Raw genomic sequence first — 20,503 nt, 5'->3', positions numbered from 1 at the left:
TCTTCCTCATGAAAATGTCTCGGATGGTCTTCATCACCCTAGCGCTTCTGGGAATCATCCGTCTGGGAATTCACCTCACGTGTGGCGATATGCATGAGCATGTTCACCTGCGTATGGAGCAGCTGAGGCGGGACATGGCTCAGCTACTGCACAGCATGGTGCAGGGGAGACAGTGGCGGAACTGGGCGGCCCAGGGAGCCATGCGCATTGCTTCCCTTCAGCACTGGCAGATCTGTGCCTTTCTCGGAGTGTTTGTCCTGTTCTTTGGCCTCATCTTGTTCATCAGGAAAAATTGGCCAAGGAACAGCAGCATTATTTTGGTCTGTGCTGCGATCCTTATTGTCATCGTTAAGACCTTCGTCTTCTTTGTGAGAGGGGCTCAGATGGTCTTCACCACCCTGGCGTTAAAAGAAATCATCCGCCTGGCAATTCACCTCACGCGTGGCGATATACATGAGCACATTCACCTGCGTATGGAGCGGCTGAGTCCGAACATGGCTCAGCTACTGGACAGCCTGGTGCAGGGGAGCCAGTGGCAGAACTGGGCGGCCCTGGGAGCCCTGCTCCTTCCTGCCCTGCAGTACTGGAAGATCTGTGCCGTTCCCGGAGCCTATATCCTGTTCTTTGGCCTCGTCTGGTGCATCAGGAAGACGAAATATTTGCCAGGGAGCAGCAGCATGACTTGGATCTGTGCTGCGATCCTTGCTGCTTTTCTTAAGCCCTACTTCTTGCTCAGAAAAATGGCAGAAATATGGAGGTCCAGAAATAAGGTGGACGACAATGATGAGGAAGAGGAAAGTGACTCAGAGGAGACACGGGAGCTGGGCAGAGTTAGGTCCGACAGCACCGAGTGGCCAGCACCGTACATGGCCGACAATTGCCAGATGGTGGAGGAGCTGGTGGATGACCTTCTGCGCACCTGCCGAGGACAAACCTGCCACAGCTTCACGCCCCGGCTGCAGCCACCCACCGGGGTCTGCGTCTATGAAGAATGGAGCTCCCACTCTGACAACGTCATCTACCGCCTGCTCGTGCCCATGAAGGCTCCCCCCGGGCACACCTTCCATGTGGAGCTGGACGACGTGGAGGAGACAGCGACGAGCAAGTCCTGTCTGCGCGTGCAGCTGCAGTGCACCTGCACGAGGGAGTGGCTGCTGGGGGACATGCTCTGCTTTCTGCACCACGATCAGGAGGAGCTGAGAGGAAAACAGGAGCCCAGCTTGCTCGACACCTTCTGCACGGGCTCCTACCTAGACGTGGAGAAAAGCACGCTCTGGCTCCAGGACCAGGTGAAAGCAGCCTGGAGGCGTCTGCCTCAGTCGCATGACTGCCTCCTGGAGCTGCTGCCCTCCAGCCACTCATGCAAGATCCAGCTGACCACCCCCTCCGACTCCACCTTCAACATCGAGATGACTCTTGGGGTGCTGCTTGATGAATCGGGCACATTCCTGAGCATTGAGTAGGCTCTGGATACATTTCTGTGTTCTTCTCTGTTTCTCTTTTTCACAGTATGTCATTCTCTTACTTAAATAAATTGGATACTATTAACACCAGCGCTCCTTGTGTAAGAGTTTTCTTTTTTGTGTCCATAACACAAATCAACACCTAAGAATATTTGTGCTTTGAACATGGCTTTCTGTCAGTCTCTTATTTATCTCTAAGGCTCTTTTCCACAGCTGCCTTTTGTTTCTGGTAGGTAGGAATATGTTCAATATCATCAAGACATGTTCAGTACCACTGAGATGAGGATTCAGGAGGAGCTTGATGTCTCAGGAACTTTCCTGAGCATCGAATAGGCTGAAGCCAGCTGCACCAGCAGCATGATGTGGCCATAAAACTGCGCTGTGGCGGACATACAGATTGCCAGGCATACGGCCAGGCATGGCCAGCACTCTAGCTTCTACCTCAGCTGTCTGTGGACCAGCACTTGTCTGCTGGTGGGCACAGCTCTTCGCCCCAAGCCCTGAAGATGGTTGTGATTCGCCACCTGACAACCGTAGCCCTCTGAAGCCTGGAGCAGGAGGAATTGCCCCTGTGGCTGGATGACCTCCTGCGGCACTTCTGCTGCCGCCTGGAGTATACCTCAGTTGCTTCCTTTCATGATGTGAGAGGGTGATTTTTTTCTGTGATTTGCAGCTCTAAACTGGGGAGGAAGTGAACAGGCAATCCTTCAGAGCATCTAGAATATCAAGAAATCCTCTTAGACTGTTTCTTATGAGTGTCACAGAGCTACCGCTTTCATTCTTTTGTCAATTTTTGACTGTGCAGCCCTACATTTTCTTTTACAGATTTCTTGGTATGTTATGTATATTAATTCTTTAGCCAACTAGTGGAAAACATAAGCAATTTTCGACAGTTTCCCTTTGGCTTTAGGCTTAGATACGTGCTGAATTTCCTAGATTAACGGTGACTTTTTTTCCATGCACTAAGCTGAAAAGCTCTTGTCCCCACATTTCTAGCCTACATTAGAGTGTCAGTTGGCAGCATTCCTGTTCTTACTTCTGCAGTACTGTTCCACCAGTGAGGCATGGCACGCGGATCATGCTACCAATCTAATCATACAGTCACAGAAGGAGATTAGGTTGGTAAGAGACCCCACAGCCTTCCTAGGCAATCTGTTCCAGTGCTCTGTCACCCTCACCATGAAGCAGCTCTTCTGTGTGTTTGCACAGAACTTCCTATGTCTAAGTTTTACAACATGACTCCTTTTCTTATTGCTACACATCACTGAGAAGAGCCTGGTCTCATCCGTTTGCCTTCCGTTTCCCTTTAGATATTTATAAACACGAATCAGATCCTCCCCTCAGACTTCTTTTCCCCAGGCTGAACAGACCCAGGTTACTCAGCCTTTCCTCATAAGGGAACGTGCAGTGATGTGGCCATATTTGTGACAACGTGCAGTGATGTGGCCGTGTTTGTGACATCATGCAGTGACGTGGCTGTGTTTGTGACATCATGCAGTGATGTGCCTCCGTTTATGACAATGTGCAGTGATGTGGCCGCGTTTGTGACAGTGTGCAGTGATGTGGACATGTTTGTGACAACGTGCAGTGCTGTGTCCGTGTTTGTGAAAGCACGCAGTGATGTGGCTGTGTTTGTGACATCAGCAGACGAGTCACAGTGGAGGATGGGGTGGGGGTGTCAGGAGCTGTAATAGAGGGAGCAGCGCTGTGGCACTTTGCCCTAGGCCTTCAGTGAGTGCGGTACGCACCTGCTAGAGGCTATGGCTTGGGTAACATTCATCACCCTGGCGCTTCTGGGAATCACAATTCTGGGATTTCACCTCATGCCTGGCAGTAGGTATGAGCACGTTCAGCTGCATATGGAGCAACTGAGTCGGGACATGGCTCAGCTACTGGACAGCATGGACAAGCGGAACAAGTGGCAGAACTGGGCGGCCAAGAGAGCCCTGGTCCTTGCTTCCCTTCAGCACTGGCAGATCTGCGCCCTTCCCGGAGTCTTCATCCTGTTCTTTGGCCTCATCACGTGCATCAGGAAGACAAAATATTTGCCAGGGAGCAGCAGCTCTATTTGGATCTGTGCTGTGATCCTTGCTGCTTTTCTTAAGCCCTACTTCTTACTCACAAAAATCCAAGATTGTTCCCGAGATTATCTGTTCCATAACCTTCCCCGGCACCTGGGAGTTGAGACTGATAGATCTGTAGCTATCAGGATCATCTTTCTAGGCCTTTTTGAAAATGGGTGTCACATCTGCCAGTTTCCAGTCCACCAGGACATTTCTGGTTATCCAGGACTGCCAAGAATAATGGAGAGTGGCTTGGTAGTCACATCTGCCAACTCCCTCCGCACTCTTGAGTACAATCCATCTGACCCCTTGCACTTGTGAACATCCAGCTTTTGGAGCAGGTCCAAAAACATCTCACTGTGGATTATACAGGGCCTATTCTGCTCCCCATCCCTATCTACCAGTGCAGGGAGCTGTGTGCCAAGTCTTACTATTAAAGACCGAGGCAAAGAAGGCATAGAGTACCTCAGACTTATCCTGATCCTTAGTCACCAAGTCACCCTCAGCGTCCAACAAGGGATGGAGATTCTCCCTCCTCTTGCTCTTGACATATTTATAGAAATATTTATTGTTGTCCTTTACCTTAGTGACAAGTTCAGTTCCAGCTGGGCTTTGGCTTTTCTAATTTTCTCCCTGCACAGCTTCACTATGTACCTGTAATCATTGTAAGTAGCTTGCCCACTCTTCCAGAGACCATAAACTTTCTTTTTGCTCTTGAGCTCCAGCCAAAGGTCTCTGCTCAGCCAGACTGGCCTCCTTGCCCATCAGCTTGTCTTCCGTGACTTGGGGATGGTCAGCTCCTGCACCTTTAAAATTACTTCCTTAAAGTATTCCCAACCTTGCTGGGCTCCCACGCTTTCCAAAACTACCTCTTAAGGGATCCTCTCAACCATGGTCTTAATGAGGTTAAAGTCTGCCCTCCGGAAATTCAAGGTGGCCTTTCTGCTGACTCCCCTCTGTGGTTCAACAAGGATTGAGAAATCTAGCATCTCATGATCACTAAGCCCCAGACAGCCTCCAACCTTCACATCCCCCACAAGACTTTCTGTGTTAACAAACAGCGGGTCCAGGATTTTGCTTCCCCTTGTTGGCTCCTTCACCAGCTGTGTCAGGAAGTTATCTCCCACACATTCTAGGAACCTCTGGGACTGTTCCCTATCTGCTGTATTATAAATTATAAATACAAATTATAAATACAAATATATATAATACACACATATATATATAAAAATACAAATTATAAATACAGCAGATATGTGGGAAGTTGATGTCCCCCACAAGAACAACGGGAAAAGACCTGGAGACCTCACCCAACTCTCTATAAACTGTCTTGTCCACCTCTTCGTCCTGGTTGGGTGGCCTGTACCAGACTTCTGTGATAATGACAGTCTTATTGGCCTTTGTTTTTATTCTGACCCATATGGTCTCAACCCTATCATCACCAACATTCATTTCCATGTATTTGCATTCTTTCTTAACATCACCGCCTTTCCTGCCTTGCCTATTTCTTTTGAAAAGTCAGTAGCCATCCATTACAGCACTCCAGCTGTGCGAGTCATTCTACCACGTCTCCATGATGGTGACTGTATATCATGGCTTTCCGACCTCACAATGATCTCCAGCTCCTCCTGTTTATTACCCATGCTGTGTGCATTAGTATAATAGCACATGAGCTGGTCTTCCTTTTGAGTGGCAGTAGCCCCAGTACCCTCTTGACCATACTCAGGTGCTTCTGTAGCCACCAACCTCACACCAACCCTTGTGTTCTTCCTACAAAAGAGTTAGTGGTCCTCCTTCTTCACCAAGACACAAGACTGTGGGATCTTTCTGGCACATCCACATACAATGCAGAGCACTGTATCTGTTCCACAGGGCAGCTGGGCAGGCAGGGGGACCCCCAGGAGAGCGCGCCTACATCACTAAGCAGGGACCTGTTGCCACTGCCCCACACCCCCTGATTCTTCACCGTTGTTGCTAGGGGAGGAGAGGACAGAGGGCTCACTCTAGCAGGAACGCTGTTTGCCTGCTAGTTCCCCTCTGTCACCTGTTTGAAAGGTGGCAGGGGGTGACCGTGCTCCACAGCTTGCTGCTTAGATCTCGAGGCTGATAGGGTTTGGCACTGCCAATGAATCTCCCTCTCACATTCCTTTATGCTCCTCAGCCTCTCCGCCTCCTCCTTCAGGTCAGTCACAAGGCTGAGTAAGCCATTTAGCTAGGTCACATCTTACACAAGTGCTGTCTCCCTTACCTAGCAGTGCAAAGGCCAGGCTCTGGCACTCACCAGCCAGAGACCTGCGCACTACCACACTGTTGTTTTGGGACCTGATTCTCCACATTTTTCTTAGCAGCAGCTTTCCCTTCATGTGCGCATGAGACTTCAGTCTGGGTCTCCACATTTTTCCGGGCAGTAGCCTTCCGCCGGCGTGCAGCCATGGCAAACCAGCAGGTTCAGCAGCACTATTCGGGTAGCCTTAATGGGCGGGACTGATCAGCTCTGCCCTGCTGCCGGTAGTGCTTGCACTGCCCTCGCCCCGTTAGCGGGCCTTTAACAGGTGCCCCCTCACTTATCACTCTTCGCAGTGATTAACAACCCTCCTCAGTGCCGTGAATAGCTGACTTACGGTTTCAACGCTTTTGAACGACCCACGTGAGTCACACGATCTGACTCCTTCCAGAGGCCTTTTCTAGGCAGGGGGCGTAGATGCAGAGCCGTTGCCCTGACAACAGCCATGCCAGCCAGCAGGCTCTCAAGAGAACTGCCGGGCTACTCTGTTGTCTCAGGGCTCCCTGGATGAGGGAACCGACCGAAATCGGCCTGCACCTCGCGATCGGTCGCTGCCGTTCTAGCCGGGACAGCTCGGAAGCAGCTAACCTAGGCGATCAAAGAGCGTGGACCAACATGTACCAACTCGTACCAGTGTGTGAAAGAAGAAAGCACTGGCGACTGGTTCACCCAGTTGCTTGCTGTCACCAGCTGAGCTGGGGCTGGCTTCAGCCCTCATACAGGCTGGGAATGAGACCATTTGCTTTGTTAGAAATCTCTGAAACCACGGCACAAATGCACTCCACTGAAAAAGGCCCCTACCCAGCAAGTAAGGCCGCATGTGAAATGCAATGTCAAGAGGTCCCGTTCTTATCAAGAGCCAGTATGCACTGTGCTTCAATGGGAGCTTAGAGACAAAAAAAAGAAATGAACAGAAAGGGGCATATTTGGATATTTTCTGGATTTTTATGTAACTTTACTGGACCGGTCACTCTGTGGCTAAGTTTTGTTTTTCAAGAAAGCAAATGTATGTGAACGTGGTTGCAGGTGTGGATTTAACTTTTCGTTCTTGAACATGTCTACTTTCTGCTCCATCTCACACGCCTGGAAAGGAACCCTTTTAAGGAGTACCTTTGCCAGTGGAAAGAGTAGGGGACAATCGCTTTATTCAGACCATATTTTAAAAGCTGTACGTACATGGTGGGTTGACCTTAGCTGTTTACTCAGTGCACACCAAGCTACTCTCTCTCTTCCCGTCCTCAACAGGGGGGAAATATGATGAAACAGCCTGTGGGTTGAGATATGGATGGGGAGATCTCTCGCCAGTTGCCATCACAGCTTTTGGAAGATGAATTCAATTTATTGCCAGTTAATGACAGGGTTGAACAGTGAAAACTAAAAACTCCTACAACTTCTACTCTTGAGGCTCAACTTTACACTTGAAACTTCAACCTCCTCCCCTCAAGATGAGCAGGATGGACTGGGAATGGGGCCGTGGTCAGTCCTTAATGCTTCATCTCTGCTGCTCCTCCATGGCCTCTATCTTGGGAATGGGATGGGAATTATCCTTTTGGGAATTCACCTCATGTATAGAAAGATGCACGAGCATGTTCAGCTGCACATGGAGCACCTGAGTCGGGTCGTGGCTCAGCTATGGCAGAGGTTAGTGCAATGGAGCCAGTGGCAGAACTGGGCAGCCAAGGCAGCCCTGCTCCTTGCTGCCCTGCAGCACTGGCGGATCTGGGCCTTTCCTGAAGTCTTTGTCCTGCTCTTTGGTTTCCTTTGGTGCCTCAGGAAAACTAAATATTTGCCAGGAAGCAGCAGCATTACTTGGATTTGTGCTGCGATCCTTACCATCTTCCTTAAGCCCTTCTTCTTCTTCACGAAAGTGGCACGTATGCTGGCCTGGGGCAGCCGCAGCCAGAAAAGGTTCAGAAACAAGGAGGATGACGATGAGGAAGAGAACAGTGACTCAGATGAGACATGGAACCTGGGCAGAGTCTGGGCCGACAGCACCCAGTGGCCAGCACCATACATGGCCGACAAGTGCCAGCTGGTGGAGGAGCTGGTGGATGACCTTCTGCGCACCTACCAAGGACAAACCTGCCACAGCTTCACGCCCCCCCACTGAGGTGCTGGCCCAACAGCTGCACGTTGGGCAGTGCTGGGCTGCCTGGGGCTGCCAGTCGTGTGGTGTCAGCATTGCTGCTGCCATCATGGCCACTGCAAAGGATGGGGTATGGTATGACTGGGCAGCCCGAGGAACCTGCAACTCTGGTGCTTCTGGTTGTCAGGGAAGCTCCTGCTGTGATGTGCCAGGTGTAAATCTGGATGCCACAAAGGGCAGAGTGTTGTAAGGTGGAGGAGCAGAAGTAACATCCATGGTCTGGCTGCTGCTTGGTGGCAGCGGAGATGGGGCCAGAGGACGGCACCATTGTTTCCCTGCTGCTGCAGCAGGATCTGGCAGGCTTGGAGTAGTGCTGCCCTGGGCTCGAGTGATGGCTTTCTTGCAGCTCTTGAGCAGCAGGGACCCCGTGGATTCCACTGTCTGTATGCCAGCTTCTGGATCCACTGCCAGCAGGCTCCTTCCTTCCTTGCATGGACTGGGCGCCTGGGCTGCTCCTTGGGTGGCTCTCCTTTGGGTCTTCCTGCAAGGAAGGACCAGCCACATCTCTTCTCTTCTGAGCAACTCTTTTCTTGCAAGGCAGTTCTGGGTGATCTCTCTTGAAAAAGTGTGTTAAAAAAGAAGAGTAACTGAAAAATGCAAAGGAGAAAAGCTAGTTGCTATCAGTTCAGGACTAAAAGACAGCAAGATAGAGGAGCTAAGACTTTCAATTGTTGAAGACAAACAAAAGCTCCATTGGTCAGTTTAATCCCACAGTTTAGGCTGACTACAACAAGATGTGTTGCAAATATATTAAAATAAATAGACTCATCGTATCCTCATTTACTTATCTTTCCATTCCATGCATTCAAACTCAGATATAACCTGAATATATTTTACTCACATTTTTTCAACTCAGCAATACTACCTCTAAAGAGCTGCCAACAGCCAAAAAAAGAACAACAATGAAGATCAGAACATTTTCATTTCTCCTCATCTCTTCTATTACCAAGGTTTATTTTTCGGACCCTTATCTCTTGCAGCAGAATATTGCAAGAGTTGGTTCATGTGTGGAGCAACTGCCGTACTTTCCTGGAGGCAGCAAATGCCTCTTCCTCTCCCAGAAATCTGAGAAGTGAGGGAGGTCTTCTGAAGTCATGTGGTGTTTTTGTGAATCCATACAGATTATGTTGTTGAACACAACTTTCGATCTTCATACTTTCAATCTCAAAAGCTCTTCAAGGCCCTCTTCTTCCCAGTACTTCCACCTGAAATATTACTTCATTGATTACAACACACTTTCTACTGTGACCCCACCAAATGCTCTCAAATTGGTAACTTTCACCCAACACCCAGAGTTTCTCTGGAAAGTCGAGGGCAGGAAAGATGTTGGGTTTGCCTGTACTTTCTTCATAAAAAGTATGAGATAAACATTTGGTTTTGTGTTCATCAATAAATGTTTCTGACTGCTTTCCATCCATTATCAATGCTATGGCAGCATCACCAGATGTTCCTTGATCCTGTCTTGGAGGATCAGCAGAAGGGCAGCCTTAGGATTCAGCCAGGTTCTCTGAATCAGAAGCAGATGTTTCTGCACATGGTTCACTTTGTCTTGTCTCCATTTACCCAAAGTTTGCACTTGCAGCCATTTCTGCAATGAGACAGTCTCCGCCCTGCTGGTCAGCAAGCAAAATCCAATGGAACTGTCTGAGGGTTCCAGTGGGAGATGCTCAAATGTCACCATGGCACTCAAAAGTCACCACGATGGCATTACCATGCGGTGCCCAGAGCCTGGTTGGATGCAGCAGCCTGAGCAGATGTTGCTGACCTGCACTTATTGTTTGTCCTGCACAGAGCCACAGGTATATTAACTTCAGTAAAGAACTAAATAAAACTGTACTTAAAGGGTACCACTCCTCACCCAGACCTTGCTTGCCCTTCCCTGCATGGTCTGCTGAGTAGCTCCCTTCTGGTTCTCCACATGGCAGCAGGAATCAGCTTCCCAAGCAAGGCTAACAAAAGAAAATAGTGATCTCTTCCCAGTTTGTCACCATTTCTTGCAGACGCTCTGTGATTTCAATAGCACAGCTTCTGCAGGGCAGCTGTGTGCACAGGCAATGCTCTGCCATGTCAGAATCTCCCAGAGGCTGTTCTGTAGGTCCAACTAGAACAAGACACCAGGTCTGTTTTCCTGATGGCATCAACAGGAGATGTGCAACCCCGCTTTTCTTTGGTTTGGTTCCAGTGCTTTCATTTGATATTTTAGAAATCTAGAAAGCAATCCAACAAAACCAGTGGTGTTCCCAAAGCCATTTGAATCACACCCCTTTCTACAGGATTAAGTGCTTTATGTGAAGGGAAAGGTTTGATGTAGAGATGGTGTCTGGATGCAGGACTGGGATGTAGGATAAGTCTGAGGATAGCACTATACTGATAGGAGAGCTGTTCGCTCCTTCAAAAGCGGAGAAGTCTTGCAAAGAAGTCTCGACAAAATCACCAACAGCGTGAAGCTGAACAAGAGCAATGTTGGATTCTGCACCTGGGATGGGGCAGCCCCAGATGTATGTACCTCCTGCACTGGGTGCAGCTTTGGCTGCCATAATGTCAGAAGGAAATAAAACTGTTAGAGAGTATCCAAAGGAGGGCTGCAATGGGGAAGGGTCTGGAGAGCAGTGTTTATGAGGAGCAGCTGAGGTCCTGTGGTTTGCTTAGCCCAAAGCAGAGGGGGCTGAGGGGAGGCTTCATGGCAGCAGTTTGGATTTCGGGTGGTCCTATGTGGAGCCAGGAGTTGACTCAATGATCCCTGTGAGTGCATTCCAACTCAGATATCCTGTGATTCTGTGAGCACAGTCTGCTCACTGTACCTACACAGTAACTTTCTCATTTCTACGATCCGCCCCATTTGGAAAAAAAAAAATAATAAAAAAAATTAACGATCACCCTGGGGTACTGATTTTTTTTGGTTGTTGTTTCACAACACCACGGCAATCGCTCACGTTCCAGAGCCTCGCAGTTTGGCTAGCATTTTACCTGCCCGTGACCGTGCCGGCAGGGTTCACCCGCTCAGCCACACCAGCCCACGGACCGTCGGATTCCCCTCCTCTCGAGTCCGCCATTCAGGGCCCCGGAGGCGCATGCGCGTGGAGGCGGACATGGCGGCGGCGTTGGGGCTGCGGCGGAGCGGTGGCCGCGCCTCAGTCCCGCTGTTGAGGTTTCCGCTGCTGAGCGCGGCCCTGGGGCTCCCGGGTAAGGAGGGGCCCCGGGGCTGCCCTGCTGGCGCTCCTTCGCCGCCAGGCAGGGCGAGATAGGGGTGTTAGGGCACGGCGCCGGTCCCTGGGGTGGGAATGGGGCCGCTCCGCTTCTTGAGCGAGTGCACGGTCCTGCGCTTTGATCGCAACAGCCCCGTGCATTGCTACACGCTGGGAGCAGAGTGGCTGGAAAACTGCGCAGAGGGAAAGGAGCTGGGGGTGTTAGCGGATAGCTGAATGTGAGCCGGCAGTGCGCCCAGGTGGCCAGGGCCAGCGGCATGTTGGCTTGTATCAGAAATAGTGCAGCCAGCAGGAGCAGGGAGGTGATCGTCCGTCTGTACTCAGCTCTGGTGAGGCTGCATCTCATGTACTGCGTTCAGTATTGGGCCCCTCGCTACAAGAAAGACATCAGTGCCCTGGAGCGTGTCCAGAGAGGGAAAAGAAACTGGTGAGGGGTGTGGAGCACAAGTCTTATGAGGAATGGCTGAGAGAGCTGAGATTGTTGAGTCTGGAGAAGAGGAGGCTCAGGGGAGACCTCACTGCACTCTACAACTTCCTGAAGGGAGGCTGTGGTGAGGTGGGATCAGCTTATTCTCCCTTGTGATAGGACAAGAGGGATGGCGTTAAGTTGCAGCAGGGAAGGTTCAGGTTGGATATTAGGAAACATTCCGGTGTGGCAGTGGCACAGGCTGCTCAGGGAGGTGGTGGAGTCACCAGCCCTGGAGGCATTCAAGAACTGTGTGGATGTGGCATTGAGGAACATGTAGTGGGCATGGTGGGGAGCTGATGGTTGAATAGATGGTCTTAGTGGTCTTTAGTGATTCTATGCGGTGTGATTCTATGAAATAAGGAGAAGAAAGTACTGGGTAGTTGTATAGATAGTTAATGTTCTCAGCTGTTGAAAGAGGAGTCCTAGCATGTGACTGCAGGGAAGTATGCATCGTAGTTGGCTGGCTGAGGTGATTTCTTTAGGCTTTTGGATTATTTGAGTTTGAGTTGCTGCTGGTGCATGTGGAGTAACTTGCAGAATGCACAGCATTCGTTCATGGAGTTGTTTGGTTCTCTTGTGGCTCAGTTTAAATTTTGCTTTGCCTAAGGCAGGTTGAGGTCAGTTCCAGAGTGCTATAGGATGGAAATATAATGGCCTGGAAGATGGTTATGAGTACATATGGGAGAGACATATTCCTCACTTTTTTGTATGAAGTTTAGCAGTTACTGATGCATCTCTTACTGACAGGCAGACAGAAATGATTGCCTTACTGATAGAGACAGTGCATAGTGTGAATGTATCCAAACAAATAAACTTCTAGTGTTGTATCTTATTCCCCATCGTGCATCAGTGGGATGAAGAACTGTCCCCTCTTTACATGAGAGATAAAATGGCACTTTTACTTGTGCACATGCAAACTGAAACAAAAGACTTGGATATAATATCTTTGTTTGTGAGAGGAAGTAGCAGAATAGCTAAGTGTTGTGGCACTCTCAAAGCTGGTTTTTGCAGTATATTAACCAGTGGTTATACCACCACGGTGTCCTGATATATTTTTTTAGGGTTGTGCAGTTTTTGTGCTCCAGTTTTTGATTAATGGTATTCAAGAACCAGTGCTCCTCTAAAGATTGTCAGAGTCTTATCAGTCTTATCAGAAGTCCTGCCCAGGCTTTCCCTTGCTGAGAGGGATAATAGAGTGGATTAATTCCTTGTAACACCTCTCTACAAACCACTTATCTTCATTCACAGTAGAGGTAAAGCTGACTGCTAAATTCAGATTAAATATAGTAGCAGCTGTTAAAACTCAACATAGTTTTCATTTGGTAGCACTTCCTTTATCAATCTGTGTTCCTTGCTCAAAGCCAGCTCCATTTGTGGATGGTTGTTAATGCGAATAACAGCTCAGACCTCAGTGTTTTCTTTCCAAATGTGTCTGGGTTGTTGTCTTTAGCCTTAACAAAAATGAAAAAAATACGTTCTCAGTGTACTGGTGGGAAAACTGCTAAGGTCTGACAGTACATTGCAGGTCACTTTGAAAGAAGTTGAACTAAATAATCTTGCACCTTTTAAATACTTGCAAAATATTTAGCTTCTTGTGGGTAAAGACAGAGCCACTTGAGTGCAGGTAGAATTTATCCTCTCCAGGAAAAATGCACAAGACCATGTGATGGGAGACGTTTGCCTCTTTAGGAGATGATGAGAAATTCATAGGTCTACAACAGTCAACTCTTTCTCCTTACGAGTTGTGTTTAATACATTTTTTTCTGTATTAACAGAAATTAACAGCTTTATTTTTTAACCTTTTGTGTCTAAGGAAAAGAATGCTGTTAAGATGAAACAGTTGTGAGGAACATGACTCAGAGCTTATCACCCTGCTAGTTTTCAGTGTTACTGACAATAGTCTTCAAGCAGCAATAGCTGTGAGAGGCTGTGTTATCTATTTCATCCCACACAGTGCTTTAGGTTCAGAACAGAATTACTTGGTATTCACTTAACTTTTTTTTAAGCCGATGAAGAAGCTGTCATTTTACGAGAGATAAGTAAATATTCCAGATGATATACAATGTGAGGAGAAGCATAGCATATCTTAGTGCTCCATTTCTGTCAGCCTCTTTACTCATTGCTGAATGGACTCCTTATGTGACTGATGTTGCTACCGAGCACCTTCAAATCATTACATTACAGTATTGAAGAGTGTAGAAGACACTTCTGTTTTTCTTTTCTCCTGAGCCTGTTTTAATTTCACATAACATATATATATTTCCTGAATTCTCATTTTTATAAAATGTTATTATTTCTGCCAGAGCTGTCTTGGTGGTGGTATTTCATAGCTCTCCTTGTTAGTTTGCAGGTGGAAATCATCAGTCAGTTTTCTTACTCGACCAGATCGACCGAATCTAGCCTACCGTAAGCTGAAAGGCAGGAATCCAGGGGTTATTTTCCTTCCAGGCTTGCAGTCAAATATGAATGGTCAGAAAGCAACTGCCCTTGAAGATTTCTGCAGCTGTCTAGGTCATGCCTTCGTCAGGTATGTAGAAATGTTGTTCTTGAGAATATGAAATAGGTATCATACGTAGACTTGGGTGTTTGATTTGAGGTGCATGCTGTGCTGCATGCAAGCTAACGAGTGTCTCTCTTTCAGACATAGAATTTCTATCTGTTGAGGGGCTGAGGTAGATCAGGACAATGTAATTTGAAAGAAATGTATCTAAATTTCTGTGGTCTAGCCAGTGTTACATGTTAAAGCTAAAGGCACAACAAAGAAAAATAAAGAAAACACTTAGAAATATTAGTTTTAGCATGTGAAATACTATTTTTTTTCTTCTAAATTATGTCTGTAAGCATGGTTTTTAACTGCTGAATTGTGCTGAGCTGTCCCATTCCTTCTGTGGTTGTAGAGAAACGTGCACATGCTTGGTAATATATTTTGAGTATTCCTGCTGAATGCTGAGCTTCATAAGTCTTCCTGATTGCATAAAGCATTTAGAAGAGCTTTTGCACTTGTAAAGAGCCTTTAATATTGAAGTATGTTGTTTTTTAGTTGTAAGGGAATTTGTCAAATTCCTTGTTTGGGAAATACCTTGATAAATTTGGATATGGCTATATGAAATGCAACTATTTGGTCATATGTGTATAAACCACATAGTGATGTGTGGGACCAAGAAAGAAAATATTCAGTGCAGTATATTGTCCTCTGTTTAATTTCTGTTAAACAATACTGCTTAGTTTTAGTACCTGTGTTGCTGTAGGTAGGTACCACAACTTTTGATGATCATTTTTTCAGATTTGATTATACAGGATGTGGAAGTTCACAGGGGAACTTTGAGGAGTGTACAATTGGGAAATGGAGAAAAGATGTTCTGTCTATACTGGATGAACTTACAGATGGACCACAGGTTGTATTTCATTCTTAAATATAGAACATGTTTTTTCCTCAAGATGGAATATTGTAAAATCAAAAATATACTGCAGTAGGTGCTGCATAGAGTAGCTTCTGTTTAATAACTTGCATCTGGTAGCTGTCAAGCAGACTCATTTGTGATGACATTATTTGTAGGGCTTCTTTTGCAAACAAGTGGATCGCAACTTTATGAAGGTATGGGTTGGCAGGGGATGGTTCAGTAGAGCAGATCTGTCACTGGCACTGGGTTACATCAGCCCTGGCCTGGTCCCAAGAGATTTGGGAAAGGCTTGTGGAGGGACAAAGAGGGACAAGGAGCTCCTCGTGGAAGCTCTCCTCATGGAAGAGTGAGGCTTTGTTCCACTGCTGATGTATTTATTGAGGGATTTGCAGAAATGTTGAAAGTTAAGATGTTCTACATGATAAAATAGCTTTAAAAAAAACAACAACAGAAACAATATGTTTGGCTTCTTCATTTACTTTTGAAATGAGTGTGAGAAAGTCAGTCTGCATCCCAGAAAAACGTAATACTGTATTTGAAAAGCATTTTATTTTCTGAGTTGCTTTTGCTGACCTCTGTCACTGCACAGAGCCTTTGTGATGTGCATTTATTTTAAGAAGGGAAAAAAATATGCATGCGATACTGAATTGCTTCAACTCTCATTTTGTTTACAGAGTTTCAGTCTCAGAGGCCAATAATCAGCCATGTCAAACAAAAAGAATAATAACATTCCAGATTCTGCGGTGCTTACTCAGGCAAAATTTCCACTGGAGGTGACAGCAGTTCTGCCTGGGTAAGGACAGCAGGATTATGTCCGAGGTTTAAGTAGTTAGATGAAAGCCGACGCTTTGTAAAAAGAAAATAAAAGCTGTTTCCTATAAAATAACATCTGATTTTTTCTCTTTTAAGATTCTAGTGGGCTCCAGCTTAGGAGGATGGCTGATGCTTCATGCTGCAATAGCACGCCCAGATAAAGTCGCTGCTCTAGTTGGAGTAGCTGTAGCAGCAGACCATCTTGTGACTGCCTTTAAGAGGCTTCCCATTGAGGTAAAGCTGATCGTTGTCTGTTGTGCAATCAAAAAATTTGTCAAGCTAAATGCTTGAAAAAAAATCTGTTGTTCAAGCTGTACTTTCCCTTCAAGTCTTCCAGTATTTTTTCTGTGTTTGTGGTGGAGGTAAGCAGAAAATTTATGATAATCAAAGTGTCTGCAAAATACGTTGCTTCTAGTATGGTGCTGGTATGAACCTATCCTGTGTTTATGTTACTGTGGCATACAGGATGTGAAGTCAGATCCCTGTTGTTCAACGGTCTATTAGATTTCGGTGTTGAAATACCTTATATCTGCATTAAAATTGGGTTGAATCCTATTCAGCATACTGTAGATAAGGATTGTGCTTTCAAGGGGCAAAGTTTTAGTGTGTTTAGAACAAGAATAAATTGAAACATTCTAAAAAAAACACCACTGTAACATCTGTCTTTTATACCTTGCACTTTTTATAGGTACAAAATGAAATAGAAGAGAAAGGTGTGTGGAAGTTTCCAACAAAGCATAACGAGGAAGGATATTACTCCTTGACCTACGACTTCATTAAAGAAGCAGAAAATCACTGTCTGCTCAATAGCCCTATCCCTATACTGTGTCCCATCCGTCTTATTCACGGCATGAAGGATGGGGACGTCCCTTGGCAGATCTCTATGCAAGTTGCTGATCGTGTTCTGAGCAAAGATGTGGATGTCATCCTCCGCAAAGCCGGCCAACATCGAATGAGTGAGAAGGAAGACACAAAACTTCTTGTGAATACCGTTGATGATTTAATTGACAAGTTGGCAACGCTAACATAATCTGCAGAGTAGCACGAATAGATGAAGCCTACACCTGACTCTTTTCCATCAGTAGCAGAAACCCTGTTCTCACTGAGATTATTCTAGTGGCGTGACTATCACAGTAGGAACAGAGCTCTATCTGCTGTTTCCTTACCTCTGTTTTGTAAATATAGATATATTTTTTTTTAATGCTGCATTTGCGCAGATAGACCAAAATGTAAGGAAGTGCTGCTGCTGGGTATAGAACCTCTGCTTTACCTCTTAAATCTTTTTTTTCACAAGCTTCCTACCCTTTTGTACTGAAATGCTCGTTCAGTTTTGTTACTGTTGACCTTGTACAGTACAAGTTCAATTTCCCATGTTTTTGATGCTGTTTCAGTATAGTTATTTTCCTATAATGTTGTATTTCATCTATCTGTGCAAGGCAATGCACAATTTAAGTGTTTACTGAAATTACTGATATTAGAAATAGTGAACAATATGAAGTAAACAGACTCTTCATCACTGATGGTAGTATTCTTAAGCAGTATTTACATTCTAAAATGAAAGGCACTCCCTGATGGTATGCTTGGGGTGATGAATAGGAGTAAGTTAATTTGGGATTTCCTTATAATATATGAAGACAAAACTTAACAAAGATGAATGCCCCCACTCCTGTTGCAGAGGCTTTAAGAGCTTAAGGACATACAGCCTTAAAGTACAGGTAGAACCCTTTTATATATGCTCATCAGAAGTACTTAATCTCTTCATGCCTTTCATAAAAAATAATTTATGGAACTACTGTTAAGGGAATAATATATCATCTTGGTGTTAAGTCAGCAGTTTCACATCTTCCTTAAGTTTTGAAGCTTTACAACCTCTTGAAGACATACTTTTGAGGAAAATGAACAAAGACAACATATGCAGATTGCTCAGCCCATTCCATTCCTGAAGGCTCAGTGTGTTTATGTATAGTTGAACACTTACTGTCTATGTGTAGCCATGGGACACTTGCACATAATAAAACCTGAAAAGTTTTGTGAGTTATAAAGACATAGGGAAATCACAATTAAGTTAATTAAAAACTTTCTGCTCGTAGATTACCCATGATAATTTTTAAAGGTATTTTGTCACATCTTTTGGATTGCTTTGCCTCCTAAGAAAAAGTTGAAAAAGGTGCAGTGCAGGAATTCAGGAATAGTTAATATCAATTAAGGCTTAAAATTAGCAATTATGATAGATGCCTTTTAGGTTTTTTTTTTCTTGTTTGGTTTTTAATTGAGGTTCACGCCTATAAACATTCAGTTCAACTGTAGCAGTTCAGACAGGGAAATATGTTTAAATGTGTGCATAATCTGGAGCTGTGTAACTCTCTCGGAAGAATTACACTGTATTCTTCCAAAGCTTCACCACAGTGTTTATTTAATTATTCATATTTCATGGGTAAGGTCGTCTTGTTGCAGGGCCTTTGAGCAAGATAGTGGAAAACAGATGTGAGGGGAACAGCTGTGTGAGTGGTTTGGAGAGTGGGTTTTTGTCTCCCCACTGTTCTAACAGCGTTCAGGTGAGAGAAGGCAGGTGAGCATAGTTGTTGAGGATACAAAACTGCAGCATCAGTTGCCTTAATGTCAGCAATACCAAAGGGTCATGATAGGGGTATTTTTGTGCTAGTTGTTTGGTAGATCTGCCTGTTTTCCTTACTTCTCTCCTTGCTGAATGGCGGTTAGTGATAGCATTTACATTACAGTTACAGCCCTCACTTGTTATATACGGTGTAAGTGCAAAAACAGGTTGTACTTCCTTAGTAGAGATATTATTCCAGACAGTGCATTGAGATTCAGTGAATACTAGTGTCCCTCTCTGTTCTCCCTTGCCACTTTATTAACTCAGTATGTATTCCTGTAAATATGAAGAGGCAGACTTTTTGTAGGCAGATGTTTTTTCCTCTAAATTTACCACTGTAGCTCTGTTCTCATTGCAGGCACAGCATTTTCCTTGTGTTCATGCTGGAAACTGCCAGCATTTTGATCACTGCCAGCTTGTGTTCAGATGCCAGGAAGAGGGGATAGATGATAACCAATAGGCTCCAACACGTTCTCTGTTACCATGCTCATGTTGTCAAAGCTGTGCTGCTAATTGCAGTAACAGAAAGTCTGAAGGAAAACAACATTATGGCACAGCTTTCCCACTGCTGAAACCAGAGATTTACATCGTACTGATGGCCAGCTCTTGACCTCTCAGGAAATCTTGACAATCTTGAGTAACAAAATATTTGTATGTTAGAGTGTTGTCAGTTTATTTTCAATACTATATTTGTCCCCAGAATTACTGCATGTGGCATCTCCTTCATCTTTGCCTTGTCGGTGAATCGTTTTCAATGTTAGTTGTGTTTAAAAATAAGTATAATAAGCAAAAAGACAAGTATAAATAAACTTCTGTGAAAATATTATATTAAACTAGGGTACCACATGTTTGGAAAGAGGTATAAATTATTAGAATTTTTTTGTAATGAATTGTTAGCCTCTGTTTGTTTTTTGCATACATCTAATTTGCTGCCAAGTATAAAATGTATTTTATGAATATCTAACAGGCACATTTAAACAGTATTTTGTGTTTTCTGATTTACCAGTATAAGCAGCTCTATCTTGTGGCTCTTGGAGGATTGTTCTTTTCTGAGTACCTTCATCTATCCTTAGTTATTTTTGGTAAGTACTCGTAATTTAAGTTGTTAGTAAGCGTCTTCATTATCCTTCACTTTTGGCAGGTCTGAAAATGACTTCTGGGCTCATCTGTCACTAAGTGTAGTACAGATGTGGGGAGTGATGCTGCTGCCATGTGGAACATGGAAGCTCTGGACACAAACAGAGCAACTCAGCATATTCTCTTGTTGATTTTGATCAAACCACCTGGGGTATGTTTCTTCTGTGCATAACATCTTAAATACAGATCATTAACTCCTGCCAAAGAATCAAATTTCATTAGTAAGTAACAAAAAGCCTATATAGCAAGTCACAGAAGCTTGATTACCATATAATATCAAAGAAGCAAGTGCTAGACATCACCAAAAGAAGCAGAAGCATTAACCACTGACTTCAGTTGTCTCTGTCCTTAATGATGTTTTTGTTTCCAGTTTGCTGCAAAAATCTGCGGAACTACTTGAATTGTGAAACACAGATGATTCTTCTTTCTGAAAGGAGGGAAATGGTGGATTCTTTTGCATATGTGTGTGATTAAGCTCTGCAGTAGACCATAATGCACTGAAAAAGTCTATAAAGCATATTAAACTGTTTTCCTATCAAGCAAGCACTCAGCCTCTGAATAGTGAGCTGCGCTAATGTAACTTTTTATACATCAATTTTTATCCTGTCTTGTATTCCAGTTGTTCTGCACCTATTGTTTGGCTTTGTAGTACATGCAGCAGCCTTTTTTTCTTTCTCGGTTGAGTTCCATGGTATGAAGTGTACCATACAGCTTCAGTGTAGGCAGTTTATTTTCCCTTGCACAAACACTGAGTACAGAAACATCATAGCTGGACAGGCCTGAGAGGAACTGCCTCCTGCTGCTTCTTTCTTATGTTAATTTTGATTACATGCTTTCCCTTGGACGTGCTTACTCGATGGAACAAAATGATTTACGGTACACTGCTTTTCATATCAAGTAAAAATAT

General features: G+C 45.2%; 1 protein-coding gene across 1 annotated transcript; it reads left to right on the top strand.

Annotated features, from left to right (window-relative positions):
* Window positions 1–8,005: 8,005 nt before the first annotated feature.
* On the top strand, window positions 8,006–16,875 carry ABHD10 (abhydrolase domain containing 10, depalmitoylase; the record flags this gene model as incomplete). Its single annotated transcript, XM_079549703.1, is given in 8 exon segments — window positions 8,006–8,026; window positions 9,078–9,227; window positions 10,897–10,959; window positions 10,961–11,139; window positions 13,982–14,158; window positions 14,915–15,026; window positions 15,942–16,079; window positions 16,534–16,875. Coding segments are annotated over 8 exon segments (1,182 nt in total).
* Window positions 16,876–20,503: the final 3,628 nt, after the last annotated feature.

The sequence above is a fragment of the Tetrao urogallus genome, assembly GCF_951394365.1.
Source record: "Tetrao urogallus genome assembly, chromosome: 1".
In the NCBI taxonomy this organism is placed as follows: Eukaryota; Metazoa; Chordata; class Aves; order Galliformes; family Phasianidae; genus Tetrao; species Tetrao urogallus.
Note: the sequence above shows the minus strand (reverse complement) of the source record. Positions and strands in the feature narration are given on the sequence as shown.